At 36.4% G+C, this 25,427-nt stretch overlaps 1 protein-coding gene across 5 annotated transcripts in view; it reads left to right on the forward strand.

The window, feature by feature from the left end:
• MARCHF7 (membrane associated ring-CH-type finger 7) overlaps positions 1-25,427 on the forward strand; it is a 49,330-nt gene that overhangs the window by 17,087 nt on the left and 6,816 nt on the right. For 4 of the 5 annotated variants that reach the window (XR_006273235.1, XM_043488311.1, XM_043488313.1 and 1 more), the window contains exons 2-7: positions 1,214-1,378; positions 10,083-10,272; positions 11,845-11,997; positions 13,631-14,735; positions 17,384-17,553; positions 24,038-24,147. Coding sequence is in view for 4 of the 5 variants with exons in the window: in XM_043488311.1 (XP_043344246.1) it covers positions 1,226-1,378; positions 10,083-10,272; positions 11,845-11,997; positions 13,631-14,735; positions 17,384-17,553; positions 24,038-24,147 (1,881 nt within the window). In the remaining variant the exon portion in view is untranslated. Of the gene's footprint in view, positions 1-1,213; positions 1,379-10,082; positions 10,273-10,362; positions 11,134-11,844; positions 11,998-13,630; positions 14,736-17,383; positions 17,554-24,037; positions 24,148-25,427 lie in introns of those variants that run through there. The other variant, XM_043488315.1, reaches the window with a different exon arrangement.

The raw sequence follows: 25,427 nt of genomic DNA on the forward strand, positions 1-25,427 counted from the left end.
CCTGCTTATTTAACTTATATGCAGAGTACATCATGAGAAACCCTGGGCTGGAGGAGGCACAAGCTGGAATCAAGATTGCCAGGAGAAATATCAATAACCTCAGATATGCAGATGACACCACCCTTAGGGCAGAAAGTGAAGAAGAACTAAAGAGCCTCTTGATGAAAGTGAAAGAGGAGAGTGAAAAAGTTGGCTTAAAGCTCAACATTCAGAAAACTAAGATCATGGCATCCGGTCCCATCACTTCATGGCAAATAGATGGGGAAACAGTGTCAAACTTTATTTTTCTGGGCTCCAAAATCACTGCATATGGTGACTGCAGCCATGAAATTAGAAGACGCTTGCTCCTTGGAAGGAAAGTTATGACCAACCTAGACAGCATTAAAAAGCAGAGACATTACTTTGTCAACAAAGGTCCGTCTAGTCAAGTCGATGGCATTTCCTGTGGTCATGTATGGATGTGAGAGTTGGACTATAAAGAAAGCTGCCTGCAGAAGAATTGATGCTTTTAAACTGTGGTGTTGGAGAAGGCTCTTGAAAGTCCCTTGGACTGCAAGGAGATCCAAGATCCAGTCCATCCTAAAGGAGATCAGTCCTGGGTGTTCATTCAAAGGACTGATGCTGAAGCTGAAACTCCAGTACTTTGGCCACCTAATGTGAAGAGCTGACTCATTTGGAAAGACCCTGATGCTGGGCTAGATTGAGGGCAGGAGGAAAAGGGGACGACAGAGGATGATATGGTGGGATGGCATCACCGACTCAATGGACATGGGTTTGGGTGGAACTCCAGGAGTTGGTGATGGTCAGGGAGGCCTGGCATGCTGCGGTTCATGGGGTTGCAAAGAGTCGGGAGCAGCTGAACTGAACTGAACAGGAATAGCAGAGTCAAGGGCTCATGTCTGTCTGTTTGATTTTATATAGAGATAAAATTGAGTAAGGAAAGAATTCAGGCTTTGGAAAGAAAAATGGAGGTTTTGCATCACCACTTTTATTATGTTTGCTTCATTTTATGTACAGTAGGGAACCTTTGATGAAGTTCAAACCTCTCTGTCTTGTAGAAGGAGAGTGATGATAGTCTCACAGTTTACTATAGCAGATTTAGTTACTTTGCATGGTTAATTCTTGATTTTGAACTGATCTTTAAGGAGAGGATTAAGAGTCAAAGATTCGAGTGTTTTCCCAAAGGCAAGTAATCAAAATTTTCATTTCACAGGAAACCTTAAGAATGGAGTCTAAACCTTCAAGGATTCCAAGAAGAATTTCTGTTCAACCTGCTAGCTCTTTAAGTGCTAGGTTGATGTCTGGAAGCAGAGGAAGTGGTTTAAATGATACCTATCACTCAAGGGACTCTTCCTTTAGACTGGATTCTGAATATCAGGTAATATCTTAATTTGAAATATGTGTTCATACAGTCTCATTTTCAAAGTCCTTGGAGCCATATTGTTTTCTGGAGTTTAGAAAAGTAGTAGAGTGTGTTTTTAACACCTCAGCTGCACCTGAGTCATCCTGTAATCAAAATATTAGTATATTTCTGCACACTGATTGAATGTTCCATACTAAGTAGCAAAAAGTTGATGTTTTTCAAACTTTTTGGATTTAGGAATTTTGAATAAAGAATTGTGATCATATAGAAAATGTTCATACTTTCCAAAGACTCGAAAACCTATTAACCTAAAAACATTTAACTATCAATTTAAATTAACAGGCTGTTCTTTGATGAAGGTACATCACTAACATTCTTTTATATGAATTAAGGGGTTTTCACGGTTAGTAATGAGTTGATTGATTTGTAATTTACATAAAGTGACGTAAGTTCCTTTTATGTAGCTAATTTTCATTAGGACTAATAGCGTTTTTTGTTGTTTTTTTTTTAATAGCTTATTAGTGTTGTAACGGTGGTTGTAGTCTAACAGTGTAAATCTCAAGAGTCTTGGATTGTAGGTTTAATTCAGTTTATCTTGCTTGTCTATCACATTTAAGTTTATTGCATTATTGACTGAAAACCTGATTCAGTCACATGCGATTTGCAAAAATCTAATGTTTTGGTAACTGACTCTAAAGAGAATCCTTTAGTGGAAATGTTTATTTATGTCTTAATATTTATATATTATATATATCATGCAATATACTCTATTAACAGAAGTCATTTAGAAGCATTTCTGCATAGTAATAAGCATTTTATACAAATGAAATAAGGTAATTTCTCTAGAATGCCCATATCTACTGCCAGCTTGCTAATGTTATATATATTGTTTATTTAGACTTATTTTAAATGTTGTTTTGACCATGTATTTGTTTTACTCTGTTGCTAAGCAAGAGTATTCTTGCCAGAATCACATGTTTTTCATTCTGCTGGAAATGTAGGTTAAATGGTTGTGGCTTTTGTTTTGATATTTATTTATTTGGTTGTGTCAGGTCTTAGTTGTAACATGCAGGTTGTTCGTTGTATCATGTGGGATCTTGTGGCACACAGATTCTCTAGTTGTGCTAGACGGGTTCAGTAGTTGTGGCTAGTAGGCTTAGTTGCTCCGTGGCATGTGGGATCTTTGTTCCCTGACCAGGGATTGGACTCACATCCCCTGCATTGCAAGGCGGATTCTTATCCACTGGATCACCAGGGCAGTCCCTCATTGTGACTTACTAAGAGCACAGAATTGGGGGTTTATCAGTACAGTCTTGAGGAAATTTTGTCTGCTGATCTGTGTCTGGTTTTTCATGATTAGTGAGGAACACAGACTGTAAAACAAGATTAAAAATCTTGACTATGTTTAGAAAATTTATTGACATCCCTTTAAAATAGTATTTCCAGAGTTTTCAGCTTATTCCTAACTAATGTCATAGATTATTCCGAAAGTCTAAATTTTCATTGTGGGAGTTAAATAAATGCAAACATTAAAAAAAAAGTAAATGTTTTATTGACTCAATAAGATTAATTAGTTTTGAAAATTTGGGGGTTTTCCTTAATGTTTTTCAGTTATTTAAGTGGCTTTCAGCCTTTTTTTCCTAGTGGGTTGCATTAACATTTCCAGATTGCTTTACTGTTTTATTTTTTATTTAGAAACTGAAATTGCTGTGTTCTGAATAAAGTAGTTTTCTGTTTCCTCTTATGTGAAATGATAATAAGGGTGATTTTCTCATACAGTTACTGTTTCAATTGGAAGAAGTACTGCATGTAAAGCACTAAAAACAACAGTGCCTGAAACCTAGGAAGAGTTCAGATGTTAACTGGTTATAACGATTGTTACTGCTGCTGTTACCATTTCCTGACTTTGCCATTGGTTTAAATGGATGATAAATATCCTTAGGGGACAGTAAAATATCAGATTATATATCATGATTTTTCAACAGGATGTGTATTTAATAATGAAAGAGACCTCTGACTATCAAAGGGAACTTCTTTGGTTAATTGTTGGTATTTTCTGACTCAAAACTGTCTGCAACATAACACTCCCCTTCTTTATTGCACTTAATGAACCTGAAGCTTTAGAAAGGAGGGTCAGGTGACAGGGCATAGTAGATCATTTATGTTATGGATCAAATGATGTGAAAATACCTTACTTGTACAGTGTTTGACATATTGCAGAACATTTTTCATTTTTAATCTTAAATACACAAGGACAGACGCTTGTGTCACTTCATAAATAAAGATCTGAGATCGGGATAAATATGTGGCTTTTCCCAGCCACACAGTTGGTGTACAGTGTACCTGAGCTGAAGAATCTAAGACTTCTGGGTGGCATTGTGTCTTTGGGAAATGTAGGTTCTAAGTTCCGAACAGTTGATTTTCTAAGTATCTTTTAGTTCTTGTCCATTTTTAAGCTGGGCTGTCTCTGTTATTAACCTTATTGATATTTCTGCTACTCCATCTTTAAATTTTTGTTACAATTTGAATGGTGCAGAACTATGATCATCTTATCTCTTTGGTAACAGTAAGTAGGATTTTGTATGTTTTTGGAAAGAAAATTTAATTTACATGATGGTTAAAAGTGAAAATTTGGAAGTATTCTGTGAATATGTAATTATTTTTATTACTTTTATTTATTTCTCTAAGCAACCTCTTATCCCACTTTTTGCTTTGTGGAGAGATTGCTTTTTTAATATGAAATAATAAAAGAGGCTTTTTATGGAAGTTCTAGGTTAGTTTTTACATCGTTTTTTAGTTTATATATTAACTGTTACAAAGCTCAGTACAATGGCATATTTTGCATAGTATATATTTTCAACAGTTAAAATAACCAATTGTCATTAACCTTTTTCTTTTTTTGTTTGTTTTGGTTTGTTTATCTGGTACACAGTTTCCAAGGAAATACATACATACAAAGCATACACACAGTCAGATAAGAAAATAAAAATAGTTTTAAATGCAATCAGGAAAATACAGATAAAATACTGAGAGTGGGTCAGAGTTAACTGTTAGATTTGTGAGCCCTTGCAGTATTCTAAAGTTAATCTTGGGCCCTTGTTTGGGTGTCAGAGAGATCACAAGGAAACACAATCAGGTCTCTAAAGCGTTTTGTTCATATGGAAAAGGAAGCAGTGCTTGGCAGTTTAGTCTGTAAAGGGGAACGGTGAGTCATAGAGAAGACTGTATAAAGAAGAGGTCAAAGTTTTTAGTTGTTGCTTATGATACGGAAAATATTCAAGGAAGGAACTGTCAATCATCTCAGTCAAGGTATTGATTCATGGAAATGAGGAACCAAGGAAGAGCATTTTATTCTGGACTTGTACTTTTTTTTTTTTTTTTCATTTATTTTTATTGGAGGCTAATTACTTTACAATATTGTAGTGGTTTTTATCATACAATGACATGAATCAGCCATGGATTTACATCCCCATCCCGATCCCCCCTCCCACTGGACTTGTACTTTCACTACTGTGCATTACATTTCCCATGATTAAGCATTGTCTGGTAGATAACATTCATTTAAATAATAGTTTTATTGAGATATAAATCAGATAGCATACGACTTGCCCACTTAAAATGTACAATTCAGTGATTTTTAGTGTATTCACAAATAATTTCTCCCATTCTGTAAGTTATCTTTTCATGCTCTTCATCCACTTCTTAATTTCATATGAATGTTCTTAGTCTCTTGAGGTAATGACTGCAAAAAAATTAATTGGACATAACATAAAAAACTTTAGTGAGTCAAGAAATGCCATATTTCATGCAAAGATGGGCAAAAATGTTTCATGCAAACATTTCATGAAAAGATGGGCTCAATAAAGGACAGAAATAGTATGGACCTAACAGAAGCAGAAGATATTAAGAAGAGGTGGCAAGAATACACAAGAACTGTACAAAAAAGATGTTTACGACCCAGATAACCACGATGGTGAGATCACTCACCTAGAGCCAGACATCCTGGAATGTGAAGTCAAGTAGGCCTTAGGAAGCAGCACTGCTAACAAAGCTAGTGGAGGTGATGGAATTCCAGTTGAGCTATTTCGAATCCTAAAAGATGATGCTGTGAAAGTGCTGCACTCAGTATGTCATCAAATTTGGAAAACTCAGCAGTGGCCACAGGACTGGAAAAGGTCAGTTTTCATTCCAATCCCAAAGAAAGGCAATGCCAGAGAATGCTCAAACTACAGCACAGTTGCAGTCATCTCACACGCTAGTAAAGTGATGCTTAAAATTCTCCAAGCCAGGCTTCACTAGTACGTGAACTGTAAACTTCCAGATGTTCAAACTGGTTTTAGAAAAGGCAGAGGAACCAGAGATCAAATTGCCAACATCCGCTGGGTCATCGAAAAAGCAAGAGAGTTCCAGAAAAATATCTACTTCTACTTTATGGACTATGTCAAAACCTTTGACTGTGTGGATCACAAAAACTTGAAAATTCTGAAAGAGATGGGAACACCAGACCACTTGACCTGCCTCAGGAAGCAACAGTTAGAACTGGACATGGAACAACAGACTGGTTCCAAATAGGTAAAGGAGTATGTCAAGGCTGCATATTGTCACCCTGCTTACTTAACTTATATGCAGAGTACATCATGAGAAACCCTGGGCTAGAGGAAGCACAAGCTGGAATCAAGATTGCCAGGAGAAATATCAATAACCTCAGATATGCAGATGACACCACCCTTAGGGCAGAAAGTGAAGAAGAACTAAAGAGCCTCTTGATGAAAGTGAAAGAGGAGAGTGAAAAAGTTGGCTTAAAGCTCAACATTCAGAAAACTAAGATCATGGCATCCGGTCCCATCACTTCATGGCAAATAGATGGGGAAACAGTGTCAGACTTTATTTTGGGGGGCTCCAAAATCACTGTAGATGGTGACTGCAGCCATGAAATTAGAAGACGCTTGCTCCTTAGAAGGAAAGTTATGACCAACCTAGAAAGCATATTAAAAAGCAGAGACATTACTTTGTCAACAAAGGTCTGTCTAGTCAAGGCTATGGTGTTTCCTGTGGTCATGTATGGATGTGAGAGTTGGACTATAAAGAAAGCTGCCTGCAGAAGAATTGATGCTTTTAAACTGTGGTGTTGGAGAAGACTCTTGAGAGTTCCTTGGACTGCAAGGAGATCCAAGATCCAGTCCAGCCTAAAGGAGATCAGTCCTGGGTGTTCATTCAAAGGACTGATGTTGAAGCTGAAACTCCAATACTTTAGCCACCTGATGTGAAGAGCTGACTCATTTGGAAAGACCCTGATGCTGGAAAAGATTGAAGGCAGAAGGAGAAGGGGACAACAAAGAATGAGATGGTTGAAGGGCATTACTGACTCAATGGACATGGGTTTGGGTGGACTCCGGGAGTTGGTGATGGTCAGGGAGGCCTGGTTTGCTGCCGTTGATGGGGTCACAAAAAGAGTCGGAGATGACTGAGCGACTGAACTGAACTGAACTGAAATGCCATGTATACGTATGCTTAATCACTCAGCTCTGTCTTTGGGACCCTATGGACTGCAGCCCACCAGGCTCCTTGACCCATGGGGATTCTCCAGGCAAGAATACTGCAGTGGGTTGCCATGTCCTCTTCCAGGGCATCTTCCCAACCCAGGGATGGAACCCAGGTCTCTTGCACTGCAGGCAGATTCTTTACCGTCTGAGCCACCAGGGAAGCCCAAGAGCACTGGGCTGGATAGTGTATCCCTTCTCCAGGGGACCTTCCTGACCCGGGAATCTGAGTTCTGCATTGCAGGTGGATTCTTTACCAGCTGAGCTACTAGGGAAGCCCATAACAGTGCCATGAAGAGTGTGAAAAGACAACTCACAAAATGGCAGAAATTATTTGTAAACCATATGCCATATGAGAAGGAACTTGTAACCAGATTATGTAAAGAACTCTTAGGTTGTAACAAAAAAACAACTCAGTTTAAAATGAGCAAAGCAACTGAACAGACATTTTTTGAAAGATGTATAAATGGCCAACAAATACATGAATAGATGCTCAACATCATTAGCCATTATGAAGTGCAAATGTACGCTTAATGAGACACCACTTCATACCCACTAGAATGGCTAAAATAAAACAAGTGAGACAAGACAAAGAGTTGACAGTGTTGTAGAGAAATTTGAACCTTCAGCTATCTGTAAAGCCTCCTCAGACAACCACTTTGCCTTGCATTTCATTTCCTTTGGGATTGTTTTGGTCACTGACTCCTGTACAGTGTTACATACCTCTGTACATAGTTTTTCAGGCACTCTTAACAGATATAATCCCTTGAATCTGTCTGTCACCTCTACTGTATCGTAAGGGGTTTGACCTAGGTCATATCTGAATGGCCTTAGCTAGTGGTTTTCCCTACTTTCTTTAAGTCTGAATTTTGCAGTAAGGAACTGATGATCTGAGCCAGTCTGTTCCAGGTCTTATTTTTCCTACTGTACAGAACTTCTCCATCTTTGGCCACAAAGAGTATAAACAGTCTGATTTTGATATTGACCGTTTGATGATGTCCATGTATAGAGTTGTCTCTTGTGTTATCAGAAAAGGATGTTTGCTATGCCCGGTGTGTTCATGTTTTAGGAGCATATAAAATGCCCATTTAAAAAGATTGGGGATGAGGTTAAGTAATACTTGCTATTTTAGATTTACAGAAATAGATGAGTCAGAAATAGAAGTTCTTTCTAAATTTTAAATTAAAACTTGAAAAATATTTTTGATCTTTGAAATTCAAAGGTCTTAAAACCATTGGCCTGCAGGATTAGGTCCCTGATAGATAGATGATGGTGGCTCATAACATGGTTTTATTTTGAAATATTTAATGAATTTCATTTCATGTGCTATTCAGTTTATTGATTTCATCTCTGTGGACGACTTGGTAGAGAAGGCTTGTGAGACCAAGTTTGTGCTAAGCTAATTGCAGCCATGAAATTAAAAGATGCTTACTCCTTGAAAAGAAAGTTATGACCAACCTGGATAGCATATTTAAAAGCAGAAACATTACTTTGCCAACAAAGGTCCGTCTAGTCAAGGCTATGGTTTTTCCATTGGTGGTCATGTATGGATGTGAGAGTTGGACGGTGAAGAAAGTTGAGCGCCGAATTGATGCTTTTGAACTGTGATGTTGGAGAAGACTCTTGAGAGTCCCTTGGACTGCAAGGAGATCCAACCAGTCCATCCTAAAGGAGATCAGTCTTGGGTGTTCGTTGGAAGGACTGATGTTGAAGCTGAAACTCCAGTACTTTGGCCACCTCATGCAAAGAGTTGACTCATTGGAAAAGACCCTTATGCTGGGAGGGATTGGGGGCAGGAGGAGAAGGGGATGACAGAGGATGAGATGGTTGGATGGCATCACCGACTCAATGGACATGAGTTTGAGTAAACTCTGGGAGTTGGTGGTGGACAGGGAGGCCTGGCTTGCTGTGATTGATGAGGTCACAAAGAGTCGGACATGACTGAGCGACTGAACTGAACTGAACTGAAGGAGACCTACATTTAATTAACAAAATATTCTCTGGGCAAGAGTTAGAAGAAATCCTGATCTGCCCATTAATACTTTTTCAGTTTTGTATCTTATGCTTTTCCATATATGTGCATGGTTTATTCTGTTGAGTTACAATGGACTAATACTGTTTCCTGTATACATGCAGTATACTTTTCATAATTGAAAGATAATAGAACATCAAGTAAGTAGTGATGCTTTAGAAGAATTCCCATGGTAGAATAGTTAAGACATCTTCTTATCTTTTTGTGTTATCTACCTATAACCTCCTTCCTCATTTGCCTTTCAGTGAGCTCCAGTTATCACCTTCTACTTGTTCTCCCCATTCCTTAGACATAGTTAAGTTTTTCTTTTCTGTAGAACTTTCAACATACTTCCTCTTATAGTACTTACTCTTATGATAACTCTTTGTTTATCTGTACTCTTAAACTGTTTGAGCTTGTTGTTTGGGTACTTATGTTTGAATATAATGTTAATATAGACTGAATTTATGGCCCATGATAACATTCCATTTTTAACTTTCTCTTGTGGAGAAATATATGATCTTTCTCTCTGTGTGTGTATGTGTATTTGTACATTGTAAAATTTTTGTGTTATTTCACTCTGTTGTACATGTAATTATATGTTTAAAGAGAAAACTTTGAGTAAGAGTTTTAAAATACGTAATTTTAGCTGTTTCTTTGATGAAGAAATCCCATATTTTAGTTTTTTTGTTGTTGTTGTTAGTACCATGTATATTGTTGTATGACTATTCCTGAGAATGGGCATAAGATCCAGATGTGTTTTTGATTACTTGAAAATCTTATTCTTACAGTAGAGTACTCACAGTCACTTAGTGCCTTTCTTGGTGATGAAGAAGCAAGGTTCCTCAATGGGTTAATATTAAACCTGGAGAACAAAATAGTTACATATTAAGTTTTATTCTTCCCTGTTTCCTAGCCTGGTGTCTATATTCAGTTACAAAGAAGACATACCTGAATCAAATTGGCTGTCTAGCAAAACAAGTTACCATGTAGAGGGACAAGTGGTAGAAGACAGCAGAACCTGCCTGGTAGAGAATTTGTGCTTGGTGAAGAAAGAGTGATCCTCAGCAGTTTATTAGAACACTGTCGATTAAATTTGGTATTTCAACTTAATATTTAAAAATTGCAAGTGTTTTGTTCCTTTGTAAAATTTCATTTTAACTTACAGTCTGCATCAGCAGCTGCATCACCATTTCAACCTACCTGGTATAGTGAGTCTGAGATAACTCAGGGAGCACGCTCAAGATCACAAAACCAGCAACGGGATCATGATTCAAAAAGACCTAAACTTTCTTGTACAAACTGTACATCTACCTCAACTGGAAGAAGTATTGGACATGGTTTAAATGCAGTATCAGGTAATAATTAAATTTATGTACATATAGTCACTATATGTGTATTTTCGACAAAAGCCCTTTTCCCAAGCTGTTCTGTTTTAAGCAAGTAGATTGCATGTGAGCCTGAGTCAGAAATGAGTGGAACTTCCAAAATCTTACCTTAGGTTAGTGCTGGGACTGAAATTAACTCTTCATCTTGGATTTTTGTTCTAAATTTGGTTAAAATGTCTTACACAAATGGGATATTAACAGAATTTATTTAATTAGAATAGCTGATATGTTATAGTAGCAAAGTTTGTAAAACTGACCTGTCTTCTGCTCATTATTATAGGAGATAAAGTTTTAAATTGTTACTGGGAAAGCCAGATTTGCAGATAACATGTTTAAAATGTTTCCTTAGCGTATTTGTAAATAATACACATTGTGCTATATGACTCTTATTTTAAGAAAATGTAGAAATTCTTTAGTTGAAAAATTGTTGGTGGTATTCTATTGGGAGTTCTCTACAAGGAATTGGGAAGCGATGATTCTAGTCTTCTAATTGTGTAACATTGGACAAATCACTGAATCACTTTGGTATGAAAGACTTAGGCATAAAATAATTGAATTAGCGTAAGCGATTCCTTTCTATTTTGTTAGGTAGGACCACCATGGGAAAGACACTGGCCGTTTGAAAGATATTAAGAGTAATGTGATGGGTAAGAGCAGACTGACCTTAACTTTGTAGACAGATATCATTATATAGTGATACTTTTGTTCTCTTCTGCTCTGTGAAGGCATAATATTAACCCCGGGCCTTTTCCCTTAATGAAGGGAAATTATTTAAGGAGTTTAGGACTAGGAGAGGAAGACCCAGAATTTCAAGATAAACAGTAAAGGGGGGTAAGTTTTGAGACTTAATTTTTAATTTCTTCTTAAATGAAATTATATCTGACAAAATTTAGATTATAATGGGAATGATACATTAATTCTTAGCATAAGGATGAATGAAGTATGGCAGCAATAATAGTTCTGACAAAATAATGTAACTTGCCGTATAACCTCTTTCTTTTCAAGATGGCTTTGATTTTGGCTGTTCTCATCACTTTTGCTGTAATCATTTTTACATCATGTGTATATTGTGTATTCAGGTATTTTAGGGAGTGACTGAGATATTGGCATCCTAGATGAGGGGTGGATTTCAGTATTAGAAAAGAACATGTTTGAGTAGAAGATAATTTTATGAGTGATTAGTTCATTAGTGGAATTTGCTTTTGATTGCAACTGTATAACTGGATTCCTATGCTGTGTGCATGCCTGGTCACTTCAGTTGTGTCCGACTCTTTGCAGCCCCATAGACTGTACCCCGCTAGACTCCTCTGTCCATGGGATTCTCCAGGCAAACATAGTGGAGTGGCTTGCCATGCCCTCCTCCAGGGGTCTTCCTGACCCAGGGATTGAACCCACGTCTCTTAAGTCTCCTGCATTGGCAGGCAGTTTCTTTACCACTAGCACCACCAGTAAACCATAATTATCTCTGTGTAGTATTGAAGGTTTGTTGTCATCAGAAACCTTGAAAGCTTTCTCTGAATTAAATTCTTCAATTATTTTAAGATTCTACTTGGAGGCATAGTCAAGTTCCCAGATCTTCATCAGTGGTACTTGGATCATTTGGAACTGACTTGATGAGAGAGAGGAGAACAGATTCCTCCATTAATAGTCTTGCAGATTATAGTCACCGAAGTGATGATTTCACAACTTCATCATGTATGTATAAGCTATATTGTTATGCATAATTTATCTAATAATGTTACATTTTCTTTGTATCATTAAAATCACAGTACAGAGGAATAAATGAAATAAATACTATGAAGATTTAGAATATAGGATAGCTTGATATATATTCTAGGACTTTGTTGTTTTACTGTAAAAATGGTAACCAATTTAAAATATTTAGACACAAGTATCCAAATTCTGTTTGCTTATAATTTTTCCACTCTTCTGAATATATGTTTTATACATACTTGATAATGCTCATATGCTGCAATATAATTTGCCTTATGAATTAAGTAAAACATGAAATTATCATTTTAAGACATAATTTAGAATTCCTTTAGTTTAGCATGAGTTTGTTTTTGTTTTCATTTAGTTGAAATAAAGACCCACACTGTTTCTGTCAGTGTGTGTAAGCCTAAATTTAAAAAAAATAGAAGTCCAGTGAGTTATCCATTATGTAGTGAAGCCACCTGAAAAAAATTAATGCAATTAAATAAATAAAAATAAAACAATAATAGTAAATAACTGAAGATAAAAGATACTAACTGAAGTTGACAGTCATGGCAGACAAAAGTGGAATTTGATTTACAGAGAAGAATATACATTTCTATTGGAAGGTTTAACTAGATTTGTTAAATGATCTTACTAGGGCAGTTTGTTGCTTTATTTAAGACAAATGAAAGCGTATCTTCATTTGCTTGACTTCGGATGGAGAAGGTTTAGTAAACAGTGTCAGTAGCTTCTAGGTTTGGGGAGTATAAGTATATGGAATAGTCCCTAATTAGTCCCTAATAGTTGATTCTTCCATGAGGTTCCATGTGTTAGCACAGTAACAATCTAGTTCTTAAAGTAGATATATGGATGAATATTTTTTATAAAGGAATACTGTGATATTTCTCATTCCACTTGAAGGTTAGAATCATCAGCAATGTATTGTTAAAATTGCAGATGCCAGAGCTCTATTCTGACTCAGAGTTCCTGACCAGTATTTTAAAAAAAAAACAAAAACATAGTTATGGTTGATGAGTAATCAGGGATCAGAATCCCTGTTGTTAACTTGAAAGAAGAGGCCAAAGGTTGGAGGAAGTTTGAACTGTTAGCCTGGTTTGCCATAAAATTACAAGAATGATAGTATTTACATGAAATAAATTTGTACTTATTGCAGAGTAAGAAAAATTTCCAAAACACCATCTCCCTATGAGAATTTTGCTTTTACTTGTTATGAGTCATTTACATTGAGTTTTTGACTGATTTAAAATTCCTTATCCATTTAGATGTTAGGTATTCTTCTCCCATATCAATTTTTGTTCAGTATGTTCAACTATTATAGCTTCATCCAGGTTGGTAGATTGATGTTTACCTCCTTTAAAGCTATAGTGCATTTCTGTTTTTAAAAATTTGTAATGATGACTTCATTCAGCAGCACTGGATTTTACCAACAGTGTAGACAGATAGTTAAATATGTTAATTTTTTTCTGTAGTAGTAGTTAGGCTGTGTAATTATAATATGCTAGTGATCAGTTTGAATCTAGGGGTTAATTTTGGCATTAATTAGTGGTTAATAGACTTAATAATGCACCGATAATTCATGTAATTGGCTATCTTTTCCTTTTTTAAAAAATAGATGTTCAAGACAGAGTTCCTTCTTCATATTCACAAGGAGCAAGACCAAAAGAGAACTCATTAAGCACTTTACAATTGAGTACATCATCTACTAACCACCAAATGCCTTCTGAACATCAAACCATACCGTGTTCTAGGGACTCTGGTAGAAATTCTTTAAGATCAAATTTTTCTCCAAGAGAACTAGAATCTCCCCAAAGCAGTACGCAGCCTGGATTTTCTTATACTTCAAATAGAGGTGAAACCTCAACTATAGGCAGTTCAGATAGGATTAACTCATCTCACAGATCATTTCAAGAATCTGACAACGAAGGTAGACGCACAACAAGGAGATTGCTGTCACGTATAGCTTCTAGTATGTCATCTACGTTTTTTTCACGAAGGTCTAATCAAGATTCCTTGAATACAAGGTCGTTGAGTTCTGAAAATTCTTATGTTTCTCCAAGAATCTTGACAGGTTCTCAGTCTCGTGGTAATGCAGCATCAGCTTCTGATAGTCCTGATAATAGGGCATCCGAAGCTTCTCAGGGATTTCGATTTCTTCGGCGAAGATGGGGTTTGTCATCTCTTAGCCAAAATCATAACTCTGAGCCAGAGTCCCAGAATTTTAACCAAGAATCTGAAGGTAGAAATACAGGACCATGGTTATCTTCCTCACTTAGAAATAGATGCACACCTTTGTTCTCTAGAAGGAGGCGAGAGGGACGAGATGAATCTTCAAGGATGTCTACCTCTGATATACCATCTAGATCTCATCATCTTTTTAGAAGAGAATCAAATGAAGTGGTTCACCTTGAAGCACAGAGTGATCCCCTTGGGGCTAGTGCCAACAGACCACAAGCATCTGCAGCACCCAGCAGTGTTGGCACAGGTGACTCCCCATCAGATTCAACTCGTAGCGGACGAAGTACAGGAATAACAGGGATCCTTCCTGGTTCCTTATTCCGATTTGCAGTGCCCCCAGCACTTGGAAATAATTTGACTGACAATGTTATGATCACTGTAGATATTATTCCTTCAGGGTGGAGTTCATCTGATGGAAAAAATGATAAAACTAAAAATGTACCTTCAAGAGACCCGGAAAGACTACAGAAAATAAAAGAGAGGTAAGTTTGAATACATGTCTTAAGCCTGTAAAGCAGGAACAGATTAGAGAAAGAACTGTTTGTTTCTAAAATGGTTTCTCATAACAATGATGTCTGAAATTTTCTTCCTTTAAAATTTACACCCAGTAAGATGTTAGTGTCTTGCTCAGAGGTAAAATGGATGAGAGTTAATATTAGAGGTAGGTACGGGGCGGGGGGGGGGGCGCAGATTGCATCGAGAAATAATCTAAAGGTTGTTTTTAACCAGCTTTGGACACAGATACATATGGAGACAAAAAGCCTTAATCTCTTACCCTTTTTCTTGGTTGGCTAGTGCTACATGGAATTGGTAAGTTGGCCCAAGTGGTAATGTGTATCAAGACAATATTTCACCCTTTAATAAGATCATTTATTTACCATTTATTTATATTTCTGATTTCAAATCTTTTTTGGGATGAGGTAAAATCATAGATTTAATTTTTAAAGTCTAAATGTATGCTGAATTACTGTGACCGACAGAAATGTCAGTTTAAATTCAGGAATTAGAATCTTTTATTCATATGAAATCTTTTATAGAGTTTAGATTGCTTAAAAATCTCTGGAGAACAGAGATTTTCAGTCCAACTTAATTATTTTGTCATGTTAGTATTGTTGCTTAGTTTTTCCATCTATTAAAATTACTTTTATGATGAAATGGGATAGGATAGTGCACATAAAATATACTTGTAAGAAGAAAAGACTTATGTAATGCTAAGGTCGTTGGGTGTTTTTGGTTTTTGTTTTTTCTTGTTCATAAAGGCCCTAGTAATGAAATTGTTAGGGAACATAGTTGTTACTATCATTTTAGATTTTTTTTGGTTTTTAACAAGAAATAATTCAAATATTACTCTGGGTAATAAAGGGAGCTTCATATGCTTTCTAAGATAGTGAACATAGACTAATACGTTTCCACTTTTCCTTACAAAAAAACAAATTGTACCATGTGATGATTCTCTTAAAATTTGCTTTTTCTCCTTTCATGGAGAAGAATTTACTCTGCTGTGGTAGTGTTAGGTTTAAGATTATAGGAGCAGCCTCTATTTGCAAAGTGTCTACTGAGTAATCTAGTAAGTAATTACTATATTTCTTGTGCTCAAAGTGAGATTAATTTGAGTGCAGTAGTGTAAGTAGGCAAAGCATTAGTTTACTGATTTCCAAGGAGTAGCCAGTTAAGCCAGCACTGCCCTGTCTGGTTAGCTAGTTCAAAAGCACATTTGTATGGGTATTTTGACAGGGAGTTTATATGTGTGTGTGTTCCTTTATTATGTTTTTCATTTATATGTGAGGATTATAAGATACTTTACAATTAAATGAATAAAAGTGTAAAAAAATGGACTCTCCCAAAGTTAAAAACTCTGAGCCAAAGGAAGTCACATCTAAAGGTAAAACATAAAGATGAATGTTCGAGGGGCTTCCCTGGTGACTCAGTGGTAAAGAGTCTGCCTGCCAGTGCAGTAGACACAGATTGGATCCCTGGTCCGGGAAAACCCCACATGCCATAGAGCAGCTAAGCCCATGCGCCATTAACTACTGAGCCTGTGTTCTAGAGTCCAGGAGCCGCAGCTGCTGGAGCCTGCACGCCCAGACCATGTGCTCTGCCACAAGAGAAGCCTCCTTAATGAGCAGTCTGCACACCACAGCCAGAGAGTAGCTCCCACTCATGGCAACTAGAGAAAAGCCCATGCAGCCAGAAATAAGTAAATAATACCTGTTTAGAAAAAACAAAGATTCATACTTGAGGTTATATCTCTGGTTAAGCCTAGGTATGGAAGTCACCTCAAAGTACATCTGTTTCTCTTTCCACAAATCTTTTGCTAAACTCATTTGGAACCCATATAATCCAGGTTGTATTTCAATTAAAGTTTAGTATTCTGTATCATCAACTTATTGAGTACCCTTTTTGTGTCAGCAGTGGACTAAGGTGACAGATTTTAACCAAAATAATTACTTGTTCTATAATGATCATTTCTGCATTTAAATAAGCAGTACATGTTGGCCTGTGAAATAGAGGATGTGGGTTAATGGGAACTGCTCCACACTTTAAAATCCTAACCTTAAAGAAATGAGGATGATTTACTAACATTACTGGGGGTGGGGAAAATTAGAAATTTTAAAATCTATTGTTTTGATTTTATTATGATTTAATACAAAAGTTTATCAGTTTAAACATAACCTGATTCTACTAACATGTAAATTGAAAAATCACAAGTCAATGTTTAATTAATCAAAGTTGTCTTAAAAGTTTTGAGGGGACAAAAGTAATGGGTATATATGTGCATTATCTTTATACTACTGGAATTGAAGTAGTCTGTGATATTGCAGAAATTAAAATCTTAACGAAACTTATAAATTATGAAAGCTGTGGAACTTAAGCTGTGGTAACAAGGACACAATTACTTAAAATTGTTTGAAGATAAGTAATAGGGTAGCCTATTTGATTTATTTTTAAAATATTAAATTTTTTACTCTTGTTGAAAGTATTTTTCTTGATAGTTATTTATTATTGTTATTGTTTGCCTTTTTTCTATCCAGAGAGACCATGATATATTTTGGGATTATATATTACTAGAAATGACCAACCAGGAATGAGTTTTGATAGCTCTGTTTAGGAAATATACCTTCTTTTCCAGCCTCCTTTTAGAGGACTCTGAAGAAGAAGAAGGTGATTTATGTAGAATTTGTCAGATGGCAGCTGCATCATCCTCTAACTTGCTGATAGAGCCGTGCAAGTGCACAGGAAGTTTACAGTATGTCCACCAAGAGTGTATGAAGAAGTGGTTACAGGCCAAAATTAACTCTGGTAAGATTTACCCGTTTGTGTATTTTGTTTTCACAGTTTTTTCTGAGAAATGCATGCATTTCAGTTAACAATTCTGATTATAATTTATTCAAATTTATACTCTTATGAAAAGTGTCATTTTGTGAAGCATAAGCATTAAAGCATTAGTTTTGCTTCATAAATCTAATGCATAGTAGTGTTATATTTCGTTTACTGAATATAATCTATTTACTTTTATATGTGTATAGTTCAACTGCGATTTGTTATTGCTGGTGACCCTTATGTCATGTAAGATGCTTTTGAATCAAAGAAATACTGTTACTATTTAGCAGCTATGTGTCCTTGAGAAAGATTTATTTTCTCTAATGTTATTATGCAGCAGTAGGATTACTATAGGGAGTCTTTGTTTATTAAGTGCTGTTACAGAGCCAGGCATCGTTCTGGATATGGGATATAGAGAACAAGTCAGACAAGGCAACTTGCTCCCATGGTGATGGTATTATGTGTTAAAGGAATGTCTTGTTGAGATGCTGCTGCTGCTAAGTCGTTTCAGTTTTGTCCGACCCTGTGCGACCCCGTAGACGGCAGCCCACCAGGCTCCCCCATCCCTGGAATTCTCCAGGCAAGAACACTAAAGTGGGTTGCCATTTCCTTCTCCAATCTTGTTGAGATGAGGGCATTTTAAACTTGAACGAAGAGGAACTAGCTATTTTAGAATGAGAGGAAGAGCATCCAACACACGGAACAACTAGCACAGAGCCTTTAAGGTGGAAATGACTTAGGTGTGTTTGAGGAACTGAATGAAGGCCAAGTGTGGCTGGAGTATAACTTGTGGGAAAGGACAGGGGTGATAAAGTTGAGATATGAGCGGTGAGCAAAGGCTTGCTCATTTAGGACTTTGAAAGCTAATGTCAGAAGCTTAGATTTTTATAAGTGTTATACGAAGCCACTGAAGGTCAGGGGAGTGAAATGATCTTATTTCTATTTTGGCTGCTCTGTGAAGAGTGGATTTTATTGGGACGAGTAGAAGCAGGGAGCTATTGTGACCAACTAGGAATTTATTGTACTAGAGGTGGTGGTGGTGGTGGTAGAAATAGATGATTCCAGTATGTTTTGAAAGTAGATTCTATGGGACTTGCAAATGGATTGGATGTGGTGGAGTGAAGAAGAAAGAACAATTAGAGAAGTAACTTTTTGCCTTGATCTACTAAGTAAATGGTGGGACCATTTATTAAAATAAAGAAGACTGAGAAAAGAGTAAATTTGGGAAAGGAAACCAAGAGTTCTGTTTTTGAAATAATTGTGTATGAACTGTTTATTAGATAATGATATGGAATTGTCAGCTGGGCAGTTAGCAAAGCAAGCATGATGTTTCAAGGGTTTCAGTGCTGAAAATTGCAGTTTTGGGAATCATGAGCACATAAATAGTATTTTAAGCTTTGAGAGTAAATGTCACTAGCGCAAGGGCAGATATCAAAAAAATGAACCCAAAACAGAGCTCTGAAGCACCCACACATTTAGTGGGACCAGAGAAGATTTGAGGAGCAGCCTCAGTCTGGTACAAAGAAAACTGAGAAAATGTAGTGTTGTGCAAGCCAAAAGAAGAACATGTTCTAGGAGGATGTAATCAACCCTGTCAGGTACCACAAAGAAGTCAGAATAGAGAGATAAGAACAAAGAAATGACAGCTGGAATTTAGTAGCATGGATGCCCTTGGCAGCTTCATTGCTGGCAAAGGGGATGAGGTGAGGTGTCATTGTATTACTAAATTGGGCTAAGACTAGGGAAACAGCAACATAGACAGACACCCTCTTAAAATAAACTTTACTGTCAAGATAATTGGAGATATAGGGTAGAAATTGGAGAGTTTTCTACCATCTGGTCATGGTACATGTTTTTGTTTTTTGCTTTCAAGGTAGAAAATTTGAGTACGTTTTTAACAAGAGATACTGTGAAGAGAAAAATTTATGAAAAGAGAAGAGGATGATGGGATCCAGAGTACAGGTTGAATAGGTAGTTTTTAATAGGAAAACGGTACTTGCTAGTGTAGATATGAATTATTTCTAACCAAAGCGTGTTGCTTTGGTGAGAAGGTGCTTAAATTCCTATATAACTGCCTATGCTTTCTTAATAAGGGTCTTTAGCTGTTGGAAGGGATGGGTTAAGAAATTTTCATGTGTGAGGAAAAGAACATTCTAAAATGCTTTCAGGGTTTTCGGATAGTACTAGTGTCCATAAAAATCTGTGGCCATGAATATGACTTAAAAGTGCAATTGGGATACATGTATATTTTTAAGAAGCAATTTTCAGATGCTTGGATACAGACAAGGATTTGAGTTCAGTGGGGTTGAGACCTTTGCCAGGCAAAAAAATGATGAAGGGAGTTAAAGTTGGATGTGGTTGTAGTGAGTCTAGAAATTAGACACGAAAGAGGGAGTAAAGACATTAGGAAGTAGATAGTGAGAAGTCGGATCTGTGTCTTCTGAATCTCATTGACATTGAAGATAATTGCCAGAGTAGGTTAGCTAGAATAGTGAAAAATTGTAGGTATACAGAAGAGATGCTTAACCTACAGATTTTAGGAGTAATGCTGTAAAGTGCAATGACAAGGTCAAGGTTAATGACCATAAAGTGGGTGGCTGAGGTGGTGACCGGTAATATTGGAAGCAAGGATGTTGAGGAAGTCAGAATCAATTGCGGTCTTTGTAGATGTGGAAATAACCAAGAAATAAGTTGTGTGAAGAAGATAGGTGCTAAAGTCATTAATTAATGAGGATGAACTTTGAGTTTCGAAACAGCAGTAGGTATCAGGGACCTCTATCCGTATTTCTTGGTCCTGAGATTCAAATGACTGTTGGGGGGAAATGATTGCAGAAGAATATTTTATCAGTCTGTGAGGCCCTGTGGTTCAGTCTTGAAGTTGAACAGGTGATTCATAAAGGAAATTGGTTAAGAAGAATTTACCTGTGTTTAGCGATGAGTACCAGGAGGACCTAGTGAAATATGACTAGTAGGGTGGGAAATTAGATCATAGTAACAAATGGACATACTTGTGTAGCAATGATGGTCTGATGATGATAGTTGGGTGACAGGCAAATAGGTTGTGAAGTACGATGGTATTAATTTCAGTGTTAATGATCTGTTGGAATTTGAGTAACCTTGTTCAGACTGGAGATGATGAGTCTAGTGGAAAACTTTTCTTCCTGCAGCGAGATAGCAAAGGCCTCATTGGGGTAGGGGGTTATCTTTTTTTCTAAACTAACCTGGTCCCAAACCTGTAGGATTGGCCAGTCTTACCTGTAGCAGCCTCTTTTTGACTGTGTGGTGTTATGAAAGCCTTGTGGGCTCTATTAGGCACTGCCCTGGGGTGTTATAAGTTTAAATGAATGCTCAGCATGGTTCTTGACACTTAGCAAGGGCCCAGAAATGTTAGCTATTACCAGAATGAAAAACACCTTGACTCACCTTCTATTATATTTGCAATAGGACTGTTAGTATTGTATAGATAGGAAAACAGATAATACAATATATTATTTAAGAACATTGGCTTTTGAGAGTTAGACATGCTTTAGGTTGGAATAATGACTCCCCAACACTTAACTATAGGATTTTGAGTAAGTCTCTTAACTTTGGTTCTCAATTCTGGTTGCTGATCAGAATTACCCATCTATGTTTTAAAAACAGAAATTCCTTAAATCCAATTTCTAAACATTCTTGAATGTTAAGTAGGTCTGGGGCTGGGCCTCAGTTCCATCAAGAATCAAATTGAGGAATAGTTTGTTGTTAAGATCAAATGAGATGATGTTTATGAATAGTTTCTCACAGGATTGGGCTCACAGTAAGTAATTAAATAGGTTTTAAAGGTAATGATAAGTATTCATGGTGATGAATGTTAAGATCTCAAGAACTGAACCTTCCTGTTAAGTTTTCACAAGGCTTTCTCATTTATGTGAAGACCGCATCTGGTAGATGATTCATTCTGATTTCTGATTTCATTCTGAGATTTCGTTTAAACATTTAAGCAGCTGCTATATATAGACTGTTAAAAACTCTGAGGATGTTCAAAGATGAATAGAATAAGTTTAATATAAGCTTAGGCAAATGTAGGTAGGGCCTACTGAATGAGATGGGATATGAAGGACACCTGAGGGGTGTCCTGGATTAAAGATTGCAAGGATAAATGGTTCTTCCAAGCTGCATACGGCCTTTATGACAACTTCTTTATGTCACTTTTTCCATAGAAGAGAAACACGAAGCCTTAAGATGTGAAAGACCTTTATTAAGTTGCATCCAGTGTCCATATTTTATGATCATCATACTTTTCCTGCTTTTGATTCAAAGAATAAATGTCTTAATAAGAGAAAACCTTCTGAAGTTTCACATTTTTTATATTCTCCATCGTGAGTGTAGTATATTCCAGTAATATACTATTTTTTAATGATTAAGAAAATATTATGAATGCATTTTAATTTCAACACTTTCAAGTGTGCTTGACTTCTGAAAAGCAAATCGATTATTATTCACATTATTCACAAATTATTCACATACTTGATAAATAGAAATGTCTTTTGCAGTTTCATTCCAGCTCATCTTGAGATGACATAAACATGTTACTACCTCATTCATTTTCCTTTCAGCTGTTTTTAGAAAATGCATGTAAGTTACTACTACTATTATCTTAGACTTTATGCTAAATTTTTATTATTTAAAGAATTGTTATTAAATAACACTAATTCTCAGAGTTTATGAGCTCTACAAGACAAGAGTGACTACTTTCTTTCTTAGTGTCTAGAACTTCTAATATTTTTTTGGCACATAACAAGCACTCAACAAATGTTAAATTGAATCTAAATCTTTATTATGCATATGACTTATTCTAGTTTTTAGGACAGTTTTTCATTTTAAAATCCTGTCTAAAAATAAACACAAGGAGGAAAAGGGCTAGATGTTTAATTAAACAAGACTGGACTTAATTGGAGCCAGAACCTTAGGAGTAACCAAATGTTGAGTGCATATAGGACAGAAGGAATTGTATTTAATTATGGTAAAATATATAGAACATAAAATTTGCCCTTTTAACCATTATTTAGTGTATAATTCAGTGGCATTAAGTAGATTTAGAATATTGTGTAAGCATCACCACTGTTTATTTACATAACTTTTATTAAGTCATCCAAAACAGAAATTCTATATCTATTAGGCACTAACACCCTTCTCACCCTCTTCCCAAGCCCCTGGTAAATTCTGGTCTCCTTTCTCTCTGAATTTGCTTATTCTACGTATTTCATATAAATGAAATCATACAATATTTGGGGACTTTTTGTATCTTATCTTATTATCTTTTGTATCTTATTATCTGTGTCTTATTTTACTTAGCAGCTGTACCACGTATCAGGACTTCATTTTATGGCCGAGGGGAGCTGATTTTATCTGAAGAAGAGTGGATCCCTTTCTTTGTCTCCTGTGTTATAGGGAAGACACATTTCTTAGACCACAGAGTCTTAGTGTATGTTATCACATCAAAGATACTGGCCTAGGTCTATGTAACTAGTTGTTTTAGATACCATGTTTTTATGGCATCTGGTCCCATTACTTCATGGCAAATAGATGAGGAAACAATGGAAACAGTGACAGACTATATTTTCTTAGAAGAAAAGTGATGACCAACCTAGACAGCATATTAAAAAGCAGAGACATTAGCAACAAAGATCCATCTAGTCAAAGTTATGGTTTTTCCCGTAGTCGTGTATGGATGTGAGAGTTGGGACTATAAGGAAATCTGGGTGCCAAAAAATTGATGTTTTTGAACTGTGGTATTGGAGAAGATTCTTGAGTCCCTTGGATTGCAAGGAGACCCAACCAGTTCATCCTAAAGGAAATCAGTCCTGAATATTCATTGGAAGGACTGATGCTAAAGCTGAAATTCCAGTACTTTGGGCACCTGATGCAAAGAACTGACTCCTTGAAAAAGACCCTGATGCTGGGAAAGATTGAGAGCAGGAAAAGAAGGGGACGACAGAGGATGAAATGGTTGGATGGCATCACCAACTCAACGCACATGAGTTTGAGCAAGTTCCAGGAGTTGGAGATGGACAGGGAAGCCTGGCGTGCTGCAGTCCATAGGGTCGCAAAGAGTCAGACACGACTGAGTGAGTGAACTGAACTCAAACCTTTATGGCATCTTGTCAGAGTACTTAAAGAGGAAGTAGGAAGTACAGATAATATTCCATTGTCAGCGTCCCACGTCAAAATATATGAGTATGTGGGATGGGAAAATAAACACAAGGTGGAGGCTTAGGTTCCACAAGAATAGGACATGCACATCAGGTGTTACTAATTGCTATTTTAGGAAACGTTACTGGTTTATGATGGTAGTACAGTCTCTCTGCTATCTCTTCCTTCCTTCCTTTTAGTTTTCTATATTCTAAGCTTAAAACCCACAAGGAAAAATGTTTTGTGGAGACATAGCAAAATTAAGTTTTACTTGTGATTTTTTTTTTACCAGGTTCTTCACTAGAGGCTGTAACCACCTGTGAACTCTGTAAAGAGAAGTTGCAGCTTAACCTGGAGGATTTTGATATTCATGAACTACATAGAGCTCGTGCAAATGAACAAGTTAGTATATTTTGCCTAATTTGGTAAGTGTCTATTCTGTGCTTAAAGGACAACTCTTGAAGAAAAGATTAAATCATGATCTGAAAACCTACATTAAAATAGTAACGTAATTTTCTTTTACTGCATTAAGTACTTTTCTTTACTTTCCTATAACTTTTGAAAATGAAGGGCAAAAAAAGCAAGTCACAAGTTTTAAATTATTAAGGTAAAATGTATTATATGGTTCCTAAATAAACCTGAAAATAAAGGCTTAGGAAAGTGGTCCCCAGATAGGCATCCTAATCTTAACTCCCCAGAGCTGTCTCAGTTGTGAATGCCTCAGTCCTGGAACGTGATTGAAACACCTAGCCCTGGATCTACATCCTGTTTCTTTTTTTAATGTTAGAAGTAGTTTTTTATGTTCCTGTCTGCCCCACCCCCACCCCATGTTCTGCTCTCCTAGTTCCCTCCACTGTCCTTATTGCTACCTGCAACTTTATACTGAATACTTACGAATCTTATGAAATCTTTTATTCCAAGTTCACACTGTTTATAAACCTCTTTCTTTTAGTATTTGTCATTTTAGTCTGTTTATGTAATGAATAATATCCAATCTTATTCAAAAGTTTTTCAGATATTCTCATTTCTCAGAATTTCTTGATGTGTATTGATAATTATTCTGAGAATTGACTTGGTCACTAATTTTTATTTTTTGGAGCTTTAAACTTTTAAAAAATTTTGATATGTTTAGGGAGAATGAAGAGCTCAGTATTTCCTCCCTTTCTCCCTGCCAAAGGAAAATTCTAGGGGCAAAAAGATGTTCAGGGAGATTACAGGGTTGACTCAAGAGCCATACTATCCAAGTATGCTTAGCATATTCATTATAAAAAGAGATATGATGGTGGTAGAATGTATAAATGCTTGAAAAACACTTTATAAATAAAGGAGTAATGGACACCCCCTTTTTTTGATTGAGGTAAATTTCACATAAACATAAAAATCATAAGTGGAATCAAGCAACATAATCCTGTATGGATACCCTTTACTGTTAAAATGTAGGAATAATGAATACCCTTTGTAAAATCTGATTAAGACCACACAATAAAATATACAGATTCACGCAATTTGTATATGAGTTAAAGGATTTTCAGATCCTTTGAAGCGTATTACTTCAATCCAGGTTAAGAGTCAATTAATGCAACTCTGGGCAATTGATGCAGCACAGATGCTACTTACCCTAGTTTATTTTATTCTTTAATGAGCCAGTTGTCCAAAGAAAATACTGTTTTCAGCAAGGAATT

This window comes from Cervus canadensis, chromosome 15, assembly GCF_019320065.1.
Source record: "Cervus canadensis isolate Bull #8, Minnesota chromosome 15, ASM1932006v1, whole genome shotgun sequence".
NCBI classification, from domain to species: Eukaryota; Metazoa; Chordata; class Mammalia; order Artiodactyla; family Cervidae; genus Cervus; species Cervus canadensis.